The sequence below is a fragment of the Nipponia nippon genome, unplaced genomic scaffold (assembly GCF_047370975.1).
Source record: "Nipponia nippon isolate SJK-2023a ecotype South Korea unplaced genomic scaffold, ASM4737097v1 scaffold_1, whole genome shotgun sequence".
Taxonomy (NCBI): Eukaryota; Metazoa; Chordata; class Aves; order Pelecaniformes; family Threskiornithidae; genus Nipponia; species Nipponia nippon.
In genome coordinates, this window is record NW_028262290.1 from 32,331,772 (window position 1) to 32,344,963 (window position 13,192).

Sequence of the window (13,192 nt, forward strand, 5' to 3'; positions counted from 1 at the left end):
GATTGTTCACAAGACAGTTCAGAGTCATCTGAAATAGAAATCTTCCTGACTGCTAGCTCAGACTTTCCTCTAACATGTAAATGACACTAAAGACTACAAAAATATTAGAGTAGCAGTTCAGGGACAGGCTGAAGTCCATCTGATATAATATTGTTTCCAGGATACTTTTTCTTAATTTTTGTTTTAATCTAGGAAATTATATCTGTGTAAGTACATAGAAATATACTAAATGCAATTTTGTAACCTTTGTATTGCATATTACTCCTGTTTGCTTCTCTAAATGCCTTGAATTTTCTGCCAGGGTTCAGTATTTATTCTTATTATTGCAATTTTTACCCTTTACAGTACTGCTCACATCTTTTGTGCAGAAGAGATCAGGATGCCAGCAGAGCTGAGATCTCTAGAATAGCATTGGCAAGCTCTGCAAACTGATAATTACAATTTTGCAGAGCACTTAAAAGTACCTCTATCATACTTAATCCTGTTTTTCAGGCCTCCCACCACTAGAAGGTGAAATTCTTTGCACTGTTAATCTAATGCAGTAAGATTCTCTAGGTAAGATATTTCCCTTCTTAATGTTTCACTGCAAAAAATGTGAATGCACTTCAAAAGGGAATAACCTGAATCCTCAATGCAGATTAAAATAAATATCTTACTATTACTTTTCTTAAGAAGCCTTTATTGATATTTTACTTAGAAAAGAATGATGTTTAGAGGCAGAACATCATTTCCCCAGCAAGAAGCTATTTGCTTGAGAACAAGTGTTTTGTTGACAAATACTAAACATTTCAGTTTTTAAACCACAAAGAGTATAGGCTTCTTTCCTATCTAAAACAAATAATACTAAAAGCTCCCTGACTGCAATCTTGATAGTGTCAAAAAATACCTAAACACACAGAAAAGATACTAGCTTAGAAATAGTCTTTTGTGTTACATCTACATAATAATTTGAATAAATACCACTACCTGGAGACAAAGACTGTATATTCAAGTGACTATAAAAATGACTGCTGAGTGACATCAACTGCTCTTTCTTTTCACATGAATAAGAAACAAATATATCAAAATAGTTAAATGTGATCTTTAGCAACGGCTAATAAAATGGGTTACAAAAGTGAATTTCACCTCCAAAAAATATCTTTGAAAAATTATAGAGCTTGATTCATGCATTCATTTTAATTCGAAAGATTTCCTAGGAGCGTGAAAACATTTCTTCCAGCTCCATTCAGGTAACTGGAGCATTTGCAGTATAAAAATACTAGTAAACCAAAAAATTTAATTTTTGCTGCACTTTTATACATAAATGTAGGTAAAAATCTTTGTGCATCTTTGACCTAGCTGTGGTCTCTACAGTCTTTTGAAATGGAAAAAATAATAACCGTAATCATAGAATCATAGAACGTGTTGGGATGGAAGGGACCTTTAAAGGTCAATAATAATTAATAATATTAGACACTTCAGGGAGCCCTGCCAATGAAATCCCATCACGAGCCATCCTAGTGGAAACCAGAGGATGAATTTGTCCATGGGTATATCAGAAATCTTAGGCCAAAAGGACAATTTGTGTTTTCAACAATGTTAGAAAGGATCTAGCTATGTAGTCACTTAATGACTAGTGAAAATATTTAAATTTAATGTAAAAAACTGAAACATTAAAAAGTACTTTAGCTAGCTTCAGTTAAAGTATATCTTAAGTTAAATTCTCAATTTGTAGAATTCTATGCCAATCGGTAGTATAAAATAGACGCATCATTATTTTTCTTTTACCTAAGAAATTGATAAAGATTATAAAAAGTACCTGAATAGCACAGAATGCTAATACAGCTTTAGAAGGTAAGTTGCTCTCTTTCCTCATCTGATCAGTACGGATTTTTGCAACTTCTATAACATTAGAGCATTGTTACACATTTCCATGCAGTATGGAACATAACCTCACATCGCAACTCTGAGGTAAGTATATAAGATTATCCCCATCTTAATGAAGAGAAAGTCTGGTCATAAAATGCTTAAGGTACAAATCCAATAAAGGAGCTAGGCGCCTAAAATGATATTTAAGAAAAATTCAGGCTTCTAAATCCAAAATGCTGATCCTGCAAATTCCTGCACAGATGCAGAGAGGTCATGAAAATCCATAAATATCACAATTTGTGCTCTTCAAATTGGTGGTGCATTGTAGGGTGCTACTTTTTTCTACAAGCAAGGATGCCTTAGACTTGAAATGTTTAACCCCTTAATATTGGGAATTGGGTGTAGCCTATTTTCTGAGAGGATGTCACACACATAGATAGGGCAGGGTCCTTCATAAATGCAAGGACAGCCACTGCTTTCTTTTAAAATGCAGCTGAGGAGAAACGTTGCTGGCTGTCTTACTCCTGCCCTTTGGTACAGCTGTCTACAGTGAGCACCTTGGACTGGGAAATGCCCAAGCTGGGTTCAACCTCTTTCAGAAATGAGGGGATTCAAGCTGAAGGGTCCTAACTGCCACTCAAAGAAACTCGAGTTTTATTTTTCTGCTCTCACAGCTGTTTCTATTTTTTTTTTCAGTGGCTGTATCATGCAAAACCCAGTGATGGTCCTATAAACCAGAGCTTCCCAGTTACTAGGTGGAGATCATGGTGGAGGTCATCTCCCTCCTGTGTGCTCTCCTGTCCTCTCTCCAGCATGATTCCATTCCCATGGCAGAATGGGAAGGGGCCACAGCTTGGTGGCTCTGCTGTTGTCCAGGGAGGGAGGACACGTAGGGACAAGGGCCACCACATTCCAGTGCCACACTCAGAGGCCAAACACCAGCTGTTTGGCTGAGGGGGAGGACTGCACTCATTGCCACCTCTTCTTCCTTCCACCACAATGGTGAAGACCAAATCACCCCTTCTTTGTGGCTGCAGGTGAAGCGCCCAAGGGACGGTTGAAGTCTCACCAATCCCCCCTGTACCTTCCTCTGGTCACTGAGTGATGAGTAGATCCACTCTGGGCAGATCTCAGGAAGGTGCTGTTCAACCATGGCCAGAGGCGCTGACCTCTCCCCAAGTGTTGTGGAGGTACAGTCACACCTGTACCCCACCACAGGTGCCTTAGAACTTTATTAACTCTATCCTCAGGCACCTCCCTAAACTAACCCACCTCCTTGGAGCAAAACTAGTGAAAAAAACCCCACCAAACCCCAACAATCCTGTTTTGTGATTGTGTGCATGGAGGACCACAATTTCTCCATGCAATAGCTGCTACAACAGCGATGAGTTTTGTGTATTAGAATGAGTGCATAAATTGTAATTTATTTATGAACTTCTTGGATTAGACAGCTACACCTACAAAAAAATAACATTGCTAAATGTATTCAGCAAAGCCTCATGTTTTGTGTAGACGCTGCGCATCAGTTTAACGGCACATCCTGGCAGAAAGAGCTTAAATTCTCTTTTTTAATTCATTTGTTAGCTTATGCATTAGCAGACAGGAAAAAGAAAAACATAATAAGTGGAAGAGAAAATGAATTAATTACAGAGCAGCTTTGTATGCTGGTATTGCTCAGACACACTATGTCTTGCATATTTTGTTCCCAGGGGCCGGCATTTCTGCATTAGTCCATTTTTTCAACTGAGGTTGCAGGTCTCTGCAGACTGAGGTCTCCAAAGCAATTTTTTCTGTTTTTGAAAAATGCTGAGCAACTAGAGCTATAGATACTGCCTGAATTGCAGTCATGGGTGCCTAGCACCTTTCAGCATCGAGATAATGTGTCCCAGGTAGAATTGCTGGCTGATGTTCACAGGGGGACTCACACATCCAAGTGGGATCAACAGTATTTTTAAACTGAATGAAAATGAACAACACCTCAGACCGTATCCACAGAATTCACAGCCTGAGGCTTATGTGTACCCTAGAGAAAACTGTGAATAGCAGCCTTTCCTCCAAATCAGCTACCAATTTCTGTGTCCCCATGGGCTAAGGATCAGCTGATTGTGCTGAAGCCAATGGCTGAACTTCATTGACTCCAATGAGGCAAGACTCATTTGCAAAGTTGATTCATCTATCAACCATTTTATGGATACTGCTGAAGAAGACATGTTCTCTACAAGCCACCTAATGACAGCAACAGTTTTTTGTTTATAAAGGTGACTTCTATGGATAATTAACATTGGATTTTTGAAGGCATTACTGCAGAGGTAAGTAAGCACTGCTGGTTCATGATGTGACATTTTTTCCTCCTTAAAGCATTGGGCAGAACTACTGAGAGTGCCAAGATAAAGAGTTCTGAAGCCTGATAATATAAGTTGAAAGGCAAATGTACTCAATAGATATATAGCCTGGGGGGAGCACACTGCAAGAAGACTTGTTGGAAGACTTCACTTCCAGTTGTGTGGTTGCCCACTGGTCATTGGGCTAGGAGCTGCCCTCAGTCCTTTATGTTCAAGTGGTGGCTTTCTTGCTGTATAATCTTTAGCAAAGCTTTTAGTGAGTTAATTTTCCAACTACATCAATTATTTGCAGTGACACCATTTTCGAATGCCTATTTCAAGACACCTAGGGCTTGATGTGTTTCAGAAGTCCTGAACATCTCTTGTTCCTTTTGACGATGAACTAATAAGGTAGTTAAATTAGACCTATGTGAAAATGCTGCACAGGTCAAGTATTGCCCAGACCTACTTGTCATGGGAACCCTCTGATCTTTGTGTTTCAGACTACATAATAATGCCTACTTCTCACAGAAGGCTCTTAGGAGAATTAATTAGTTAATTTTGTATGTCTTTGAAGGCTAAAATGCTATCTAAATATATTGCTAGATATGAGTGATAGGATAAGGGGTAATGGTTATAAACTAAAAGAGGGTAGATTCAGACTAGATATAAGGAAGACATTTTTTACAATGAGGGTGGTGAAACACTGGACCAGGTTGCTCAGAAAGGTGGTAGATACCCCATCCCTGGAATTCAAGGTCAGGTTGGACGGGGCTCTGAGCAACCTGATCTAGTTGAAGATGTCCCTGCTCATTGCAGGGGGTTTGGACTAGATGACCTTTAAAGGTCCCTTCCAACCCAAACTATTTTATGATTCTATGATTCTATGATTCTGTGATCTCGCTTCTGTAATGTATTTTTAAATTAATGCTATTAATTTGAAAATGGAGAATTCTTTTCTAAAGCAATGAATATAAATGTCACCTGAGAAAAAGCTAACCATGAGGTTAGATTACACATATATTTGTAGTGCAAAATGTGATCTAGAGAAATGTACTATTGTAGTACAAATACCAAAGAAATGGGGAAAAAAAAATCCAGTTTTAATTAATTAATGAAAGGAAATTCAAATTGACAAAATCAATGTCAATGAATTACAGGAATCCATTATTAAACAGGGAAGCCTTTAGTGTAAATAGAGCTCATATTGGGACAAAGAGGTCATGGAGGTGGAGGTGAGAGAACATTTTGGAAGTGTTCAAGCTGCTGAATTTTATTTTTATTTCCTCCGCATGTTATGGGATCTCTTCCATAAGATGATGGAATAGATGACGCTCCATCCTCCTGCTTGTACGCTTCAGAGGGTAAGTAAAGAACCGCTATGAGGCAACATAAATTCTTAGCCATATGGACTGTTTTTAAAATTATTACTGCCTGAATTCTCAATAGCAGGAAGAGTAATCTACTCTTTAAAAACAGGAAAATAATGTGAATAGGTGTTAACGTTCAGTTCTCTAGTGAATTGTACTTGCCATCAACTTGATATTAGCTTAGTAATCAAAATTCTCAGGAAAATAAACTAATTGAAATGTTTCTTCTACTAGATCTTGACAAAATTTGGAAAAATGGTGTCTCAGTCAAACTGCATTTCTGCTAACATTATGAGACAATAAACTCTTTTCTGAATCTTGTCTACATTCATTCTCATCTTAAAGTAATTTCCTGTTTGTCTGTACAGATGTAATTTTCTGACAACTGAAAATAAGTCACTGCTGACTTGTGTTTATTTATAAAAGGGGAAGAACCTTATTTATTTATAAAAGTGGAAGGTTAAAACCTTCTGCTAAAAACTGCATAATACGGAAAGGAGCAGGTTCAGTCCAAATTCAGCCTGGTGCTTAGCCATATGTTGTTTAACTTGAAGCTTGTCACTGCCATTGATGTCCAGATGACTACTCATGTGCAATTGTTGAAGATGAAGCAATTGTTTAAGCGTGCTGGCAGATGAGAGGCAGAATGCTTACCCCTTTCCAGTCAAAAAGCTTAGTTATTAAAATAATTGAACCAGTTAAACTCAGCAACCATACACATATTTATGACTTCGTATGTATGTTTACATACCAGATAAAAGAATAATGTAGTGCTCGGTTAACAGACAAACTTAGCAGTGACATTGCATCCATCAAGCTAAGTATTGAGGTCTGAGCTTGTAACTAAAATGCAAATGACAAAATAGAAGAACAACTCTGAAGTACTTTTACTACAGTTTAATCAGTCTTACTGAGATATGCAAAGGAGACAGCGTGGAGCTGCCTGAATTCCCATATCCTCATAATCCCATCCATTTATCACCTCACAGAGTTCCTGACTATCTCAAAAGGAATCTGAATTAAAACACTTCTTTAACACATTATTCACACATATCTCATGTATTTCTGTTAGACAAATTCCTATAAAATAAACAAGAACCATAATTGGGACTGAGACTTTCTGTATGACAATTGTCTGAAGATGTTTTCATAATAAATATTCTTTATATTAAACACTGCAAGGAAACAATGAAATAATCGTTTCAGACACCTTTTTTAGTTCCAGTGGCATCACTGACTGCTTCACCCTCACACTGCCATGTACATATCCTAAGAAACTTTTTCCAACCAGGTACATGGCCTATCAGGTCTGTAGTGACCCCACCTGCAAAAGCTGCTGCTTTACCTAACACACATCCTGTATGGTAGGGAGCATAAGGTTTGAAGGAGTCCATCCATACGATCCAGATTTCATTTGGAAGATGGCATCAAGGGGAGGATGCAATTTAAAAGCCCCCAGAATTTCTGTACAGTCATGTTATATGGAATTTTAAAATAAGACACACTTAAATACAAATAAATAAATAAATAGGGGGGTGTGTGTGTGGGTGTGGGGGTGTGTGTGTGGGTGTGTGGGTGTGTGTGTGTGTGTGTGTGCCTGGCGTGCATCATTCAGATACTATGTAAACTAAACAGAGAGAAGAGCATCATGGGCATTCAGGGTGTACTGAGCTCCAGAAGTTCTTGCAGCTGTTGAAATTCCTATGTAAGTCAAAGGAGATTTCCTGGGAAACCTTTTATTTAACAGAGCCTAAGAGAAAATGAGGCTTAATTTTGCTTTCTATGGCAGGATATAAACGCAGGCTTATCAAGGTATTTAGCACCTGCCTAACCTGAGCTATGTGAAGAGTTCTGTCCAAAGCCAGTAGGACTATTCACATGCTCCAACTCAGACACCTGCTTAAGTGCCTTGCTGGATCAGGGCCAGAAACATAACAGTGGGCCAGCTTAAGCTGATTAGAAACGTTCTGTTGGCTCCAGTGGCAGCAGGATCCAGCCTTTATTGCCACTTTGCAAAATACGGTGCTCAACAGGGGAAAAAAAATCAGGCACTCTGTAGTTCTTTCAGTGGTCTATTGGGTAAAGCTTGAGTACAAAACAAATGTAGCTTATTTAGCACTAACTGGAAATGTGTATGACTGATAGTGCATCTTTTTTTCCACATGGAAATAAAATTTGTTGCCTTGAAGAAACTCTCGGAATAAAGTGGCTTATTCTAATATGCTGTCTAGATCCAAATTTTCTCTACAAGTAACTACAGCAAGGAAGAATAAGGTTCAAAGAAATGGTGAAGAGAATCCTTAACCTTTGTGAGTTTAAAGACAGAAGATGCTTTTAACAACGCTTCTTTCATTTTTTTTTTAATTGAATGCTGTTGTAATTAGTATTTTTAGAAACCTATGTAGTTACATTGCTTTTTAATGCTTGTGTATGTAGCTTGTTAACCAGGTATTAATAAGCAAACTGGCGTGGCAGAGTCAATCCGTCTCTGGGCAAACCTAATGATTCCAGCATCTCTCCTGCTGCAGAAACCTTTCTATTTGTGTGCTGCGAGATCATTAATCAAAGACTGAAGAGCCCTTTCTTCCCTAGTGACAGAATTCCTAACAGGGCCTTCTGCAGTGGTAAGTCTCCGACTGACTACAAATTATCAATACTGATTACCAGATTGCTGCAGTGGGGAGGGGATGGCGTGCTCGGCACTGCAGGGCTGGCCAGACTCCCACAGCCCTTGTCTCCCTCCTCTATTTGCGTCTACAGCTGTCTCATGCCTTGTTCCCAGGGGTGCCACAGCCAGGTTAAAATGCTTTCAATCCACACCGATTATTCCTCGGGAGCGGAACATCAGCATTCAAATAAATAAATGTATAATGCATCGGTTACAGCCAGTGCCAGGAGGATTTGATATAACTTTATGCAACATGATTAAAAGTGATAACAGAGCCTGCACAGAATGTGAATTTGAATGGGATCTGCTTCTTGGGGAAGGATAATAATTGCGTTGGAGCTCTCCATCCTTATTTTGTGAGATTTGTGTGTGCATTACTTTAATGGTGAATGATTGTGAAAACTTGAACTTGAATGCGTCAAACGTAGGTCCTGCCTCATTCCTCCCCCCCCCCCCAAAAAAAAAAAAAAAGAAAAATCAAGGAGTAATAGGGTTTGGATGCTTTCAGCAGCCTGCCCCCACGGTTGGTCTCCTTCTCCCGCCCCCCCCCGCCGCGATTCTCCGCTCCCCCACCCGCTCCAGCAGCCTCCCTCGAACAAAGGGGCCGGAGCCGGGCTCCTGCCTTTCGCTCCCGCCGCTGGCGCCCGGACAGACGCCCCACGGCCAGAAGGGACCCGAGGGCAAAGCGCTCCCCGACCCCCCGAGGCTCCCCGGGGCCGGGGCTGCGGCGGGGACCGCGCACCTCCCGCGGCCGCGCCCCGCCCCGCCCCGCCCGGCCGCTCCCTGGGGCCCGGCGGGGGGCGGCGCCGCGACGGCAGGGCGCAGGGTGCGGCTCCCGGCCGGGGCGGGGGGGGAACCGGGGCGGAGGATGCTTCGCTTGCAGCTGAAAAACGCAAGATAACAACAGCCCTGACAGCTGCCCCCCCGGGAGAGAAAAACAGGGTGGGAACTGCTAGCAAACACCAGCTACCCGTGATGCGGTGACCTACTTCAGCCCCCCCGCCGTGCCCCCCCCCCGCCCCCGGCAGACTGCAGGTGCGGCAGCGCCGGGGCAGCGGGCGAGCGGCGGCTCCTTCTCCTCGCCCCCCCGCAGCCCCTTGCGCCGGGCTGGGCGCGGCCGGCCCGCAGTGCGCGCCGCGGCAGGGGCCCGCCCCGCTGCAGCCCCCCACCCCCCGCCGGCCCCCCCGGTCCCCCCCCCCGCCCCGGCCCCCCCGGTCCCCACCCCGCCCCGGCCCCACCGGCCCCCGCCGCCCCCGCCCCGCCCCCACCGCCCCCCCCGCCGCCGCCGCGCTGGGTTTCGCCCGGCGCTGCCTCCCCTCGCCCCGCTTTTCTTCTCCCCGCGTGGTCCGCGGTTCGTTCCAGCAGCAGAGGGGAGAATGATAATATATAATATAATAATAACCCCCCCGGCCGAGGGGGGCTACGGGGGCGGTGGGAGGCATGTCTGTAGCGGGGATAACTTCCCGGTTCGTTTTCTCTTTTTTTTTTTTTTTTTTTTTTTTTTTTTTAAATGCCATTATATCTCTCTCTCTCTTTAAAATAATGACAGCCGTTTCAAAATTAGGCTGTGCTCATGTGCCGACCTCACCCATCAGTAAAGAATGAATCTGATCTCAGGTTAAGACGTTAAAAGAGCCCCAGGATCCCACACCCCCTCCCTTTTTTTTTCTGATCAAAGAAATTAAAAATATGTTTAGCGTTGTCTTGATTTCTTCTGAACTTTAGGGACACTGAGAAGAGCACCCAGTGTAGGTAGCCGTCCTAGGAAATAGTGGCCGTTGTAGTGGCTGAAGAAAAAGAGATGCGGTTTCTTACCCATTGCTGTTTTAGCCATGGTGGGATGTGCAGGCTCTCAGATGTGGTGAAGGCAAAGGGGTCCAGCTACAGCAGTGGAGAGAGGGAGAGAAGACTGAATAAGGCACTGAGTCAGCAGAGTGGGGCTGTGCAAGAGAAGGAGCAAGAGGCAGGAGCCCATGAATAATTATCACTCCTCTACCCAAGCAGATTGGCTCTAGAGGTCCCCTGACATGACTCCTGCAGAGCCAGAATCTCTGGGCATTAAATATTGATCCACCAATGGTGCTGGAGTACAAAGTGCCAGAATGCCGTTTGAAATGGAATTCAGTCCTTGAATGCCTCTCCCCCCTCGGTCTGGCGTTAATAGTACATTCCATGTCAAATGTTTTATGTCTTACATGAAAAAAGCCTATTGGTGTTGAAGGCTCTGCTGTTGCTACCTGTAAAACATGCACAAATTCATTTTAACACATTTTATTCCAAAGACATGACAAAAAAAAAGGGACCAGTGCAAGGGATTTTCTAAACCATTTTGGTAAAGCAGCTGCTCAGATTATTTTTACCTCTGCATCCCATTTCCTACAAATGCATGCAGATACCATACACAATTGGTTTATACTGAATGTTTCTATGTTTCAGTATCCCCAAACCTAACCCTGGACAACTTGAACTCTGCTAAAACTTGGGGAACGGCAGCTGGACCTGCTGGCACTCTTGAAGGGCTCTGGAAAGCCAAAACCAGGATAAATGCAAAAAGAACTGTCCATAACCATTTCCCTGATGTACTAGAACAAGAGCCAGCAAGCAAGCTGCGAGCTTGATTCAGTTGATGAAGTGTGCAGAATGGGACCTGATGTGATTGTTACATGAAAGGGGATGGACACATTCTAAGGATTCTCTACGTTAATTTTAAGGATTCTCTGACCCCAGCAAGAGGAAAGCCAGTGACATGGCTGACAGCCACTAAACAAATGTGGGGGGCTAATTGAAATTCTTGCTAGAAAGATGGCAGTGATGGGACCTATTTGTACACCTCCTAGGGCTGGAAGCAGTTGCTGGCCTAGAGGAGACAGTGTCCAAGACGGTGGTACAAGGAGGAGTACCATCTTTACCTTCTCATACTCCATCTTTACCTTCTGATCTTTACACTGCCCAGCTGGAGCTCATTGGCCTCTCCCAGGGGAAAACCAGCCTTATTGTCAAAAGCTTGCAGTGCTAACAGCCTCCCACACTGCTTGCAGGCAGACAGGGCGTAGGGCAAATTTTCAGCTTGGCATCTGGAGGACACCGCTTGTGGAGTTGTGTGTAAGGGTGGGTGAGAAAAGCAGCAGAGCGGGCAGAGGTCTCCAGCGTGGAGCTGCGCTCTCCCAGAGCAGGCAGGGCACTGGCACCGTTCTGCTTCCCTCAGTGGTACTGTTCGCAGCTGCACAGCCCGCGCAGTGTGCCAGCACCAACTGCGCTGCTCTTCCCCTCTGTGTGCTTCCCTAGCACAGGCAATGCAGGACTATGATTTTCAAGCTTCCTTGAGGTCAGTAAGCAGCACCTTTGAGTAAAGCAGGGCCCGGAGCATGCATCTGAGGCCAGCTTTCTCCTCTGAGTCACTGTTGATGATTTCTGAATTGCAGGAACTAGCTCTTTTTTCTTTAAATGAGAACGGTAAAGTCTGCAAGTGAGCTGGGGGAAGGAAACCTCCCCAAACGGTACAGCGTGCGGAGAGAGGGCTGTGATTCACCAGCCCGTGAGCTGCAGCGCGGCAGATGCTGTGATGGCTCCCTGCTGAGGCAGCTCTGGCTCGCTGACGGGCGGGGGATGAGGCAGGTTTGCGGGGATGCGGGGGGTGATCTGCCATCCTGGCAGGCCCTGCCCTCAGCCGCAGCAGGAGGGCGGCCCCGGGGACCCTGCGGCCTTTTGGGGTGAAAAACCCCTGGGCCTTCAGCTGTGTGGCTGCCTGTGGGGTAGGGTGAGCAGGAGACTGAGACCTAATTGTGCCGGGATGTCTGTAGTGAGAGGAGCTTATTCCTGAAAGGAAATGGTGAGAAACGACTGAGTGCTGCTCATAGAAGGGCGGAGGGAGGGGGACGCCCCAGAGGGTTGGGGAGCCTCGCCCTAACCGAGAGACAACCCCCGGCCCCCAGCACCCCGGCAGGGCTGGCCCTACCCCGGTCTCAGGCGGATGCATGCCCTGGTGGGGGGCTGGCCCGGCGGGGCAGCAGGCGACGAGCCCACCCCACCCCGGCCCGGCCCGGCCCGGCCCGGCCTGGCTCTGCACGGCGCGGCGCGGGGCGGGACGGGGCGGGCGGAGGGGGCCCGGGCGCTCTCCGTGGTGCTGGAGGCGGCGTCGCTCCCCGGGGCAGGGCGGGCAGGCAGGGAGACGGGCTGGGGCGGAGGCAGGCAGCGGGCAGGCAGGGAGCGGGCAGGCAGGGAGACGGGCTGGGGCGGAGGCAGGCAGCGGGCAGGCAGGGAGCGGGCAGGCAGGGAGACGGGCTGGGGCGGAGGCAGGCAGCGGGCAGGCAGGGAGCGGGCAGGCAGGGAGACGGGCTGGGGCGGAGGCAGGCAGCGGGCAGGCAGGGAGCGGGCAGGCAGGGAGACGGGCTGGGGCGGAGGCAGGCAGCGGGCAGGCAGGGAGCGGGCAGGCAGGGAGACGGGCTGGGGCGGAGGCAGGCAGCGGGCAGGCAGGGAGCGGGCAGGCAGGGAGACGGGCTGGGGCGGAGGCAGGCAGCGGGCAGGCAGGGAGCGGGCAGGCAGGGAGACGGGCTGGGGCGGAGGCAGGCAGCGGGCAGGCAGGGAGCGGGCAGGCAGGGAGACGGGCTGGGGCGGAGGCAGGCAGCGGGCAGGCAGGGAGCGGGCAGGCAGGGAGACGGGCTGGGGCGGAGGCAGGCAGCGGGCAGGCAGGGAGCGGGCAGGCAGGGAGACGGGCTGGGGCGGAGGCAGGCAGCGGGCAGGCAGGGAGCGGGCAGGCAGGGAGACGGGCTGGGGCGGAGGCAGGCAGCGGGCAGGCAGGGAGCGGGCAGGCAGGGAGACGGGCTGGGGCGGAGGCAGGCAGCGGGCAGGCAGGGCGGGGCAGGCAGGGTTAGGCGCGGCAGCGCAGCGCGGTGCCTGCCCCCCCGCCGCGGGCCCTGCGCCAGCCGCAGCGCGGAGCGGGTGAGGGGTGGCGGTGCCGGCTCCGCCGGGCCCGGCCGCTCCCCGCA

The 13,192-nt window shown here is 47.0% G+C and overlaps 1 protein-coding gene across 1 annotated transcript in view; it reads right to left on the reverse strand.

Annotated features, from left to right (window-relative positions):
• The window catches only part of STMN2 (stathmin 2), a 42,363-nt gene extending 32,085 nt beyond the window's left edge, over positions 1-10,278 (reverse strand). Inside the window, exon 1 of the mRNA XM_009471813.2 lies at positions 10,023-10,278. Coding sequence (XP_009470088.1) covers positions 10,023-10,041 — 19 coding nt within the window. The 5' untranslated portion in view covers positions 10,042-10,278. The remainder of the gene's footprint in view (positions 1-10,022) is intronic.
• Between the last annotated feature and the right edge of the window lie 2,914 nt (positions 10,279-13,192).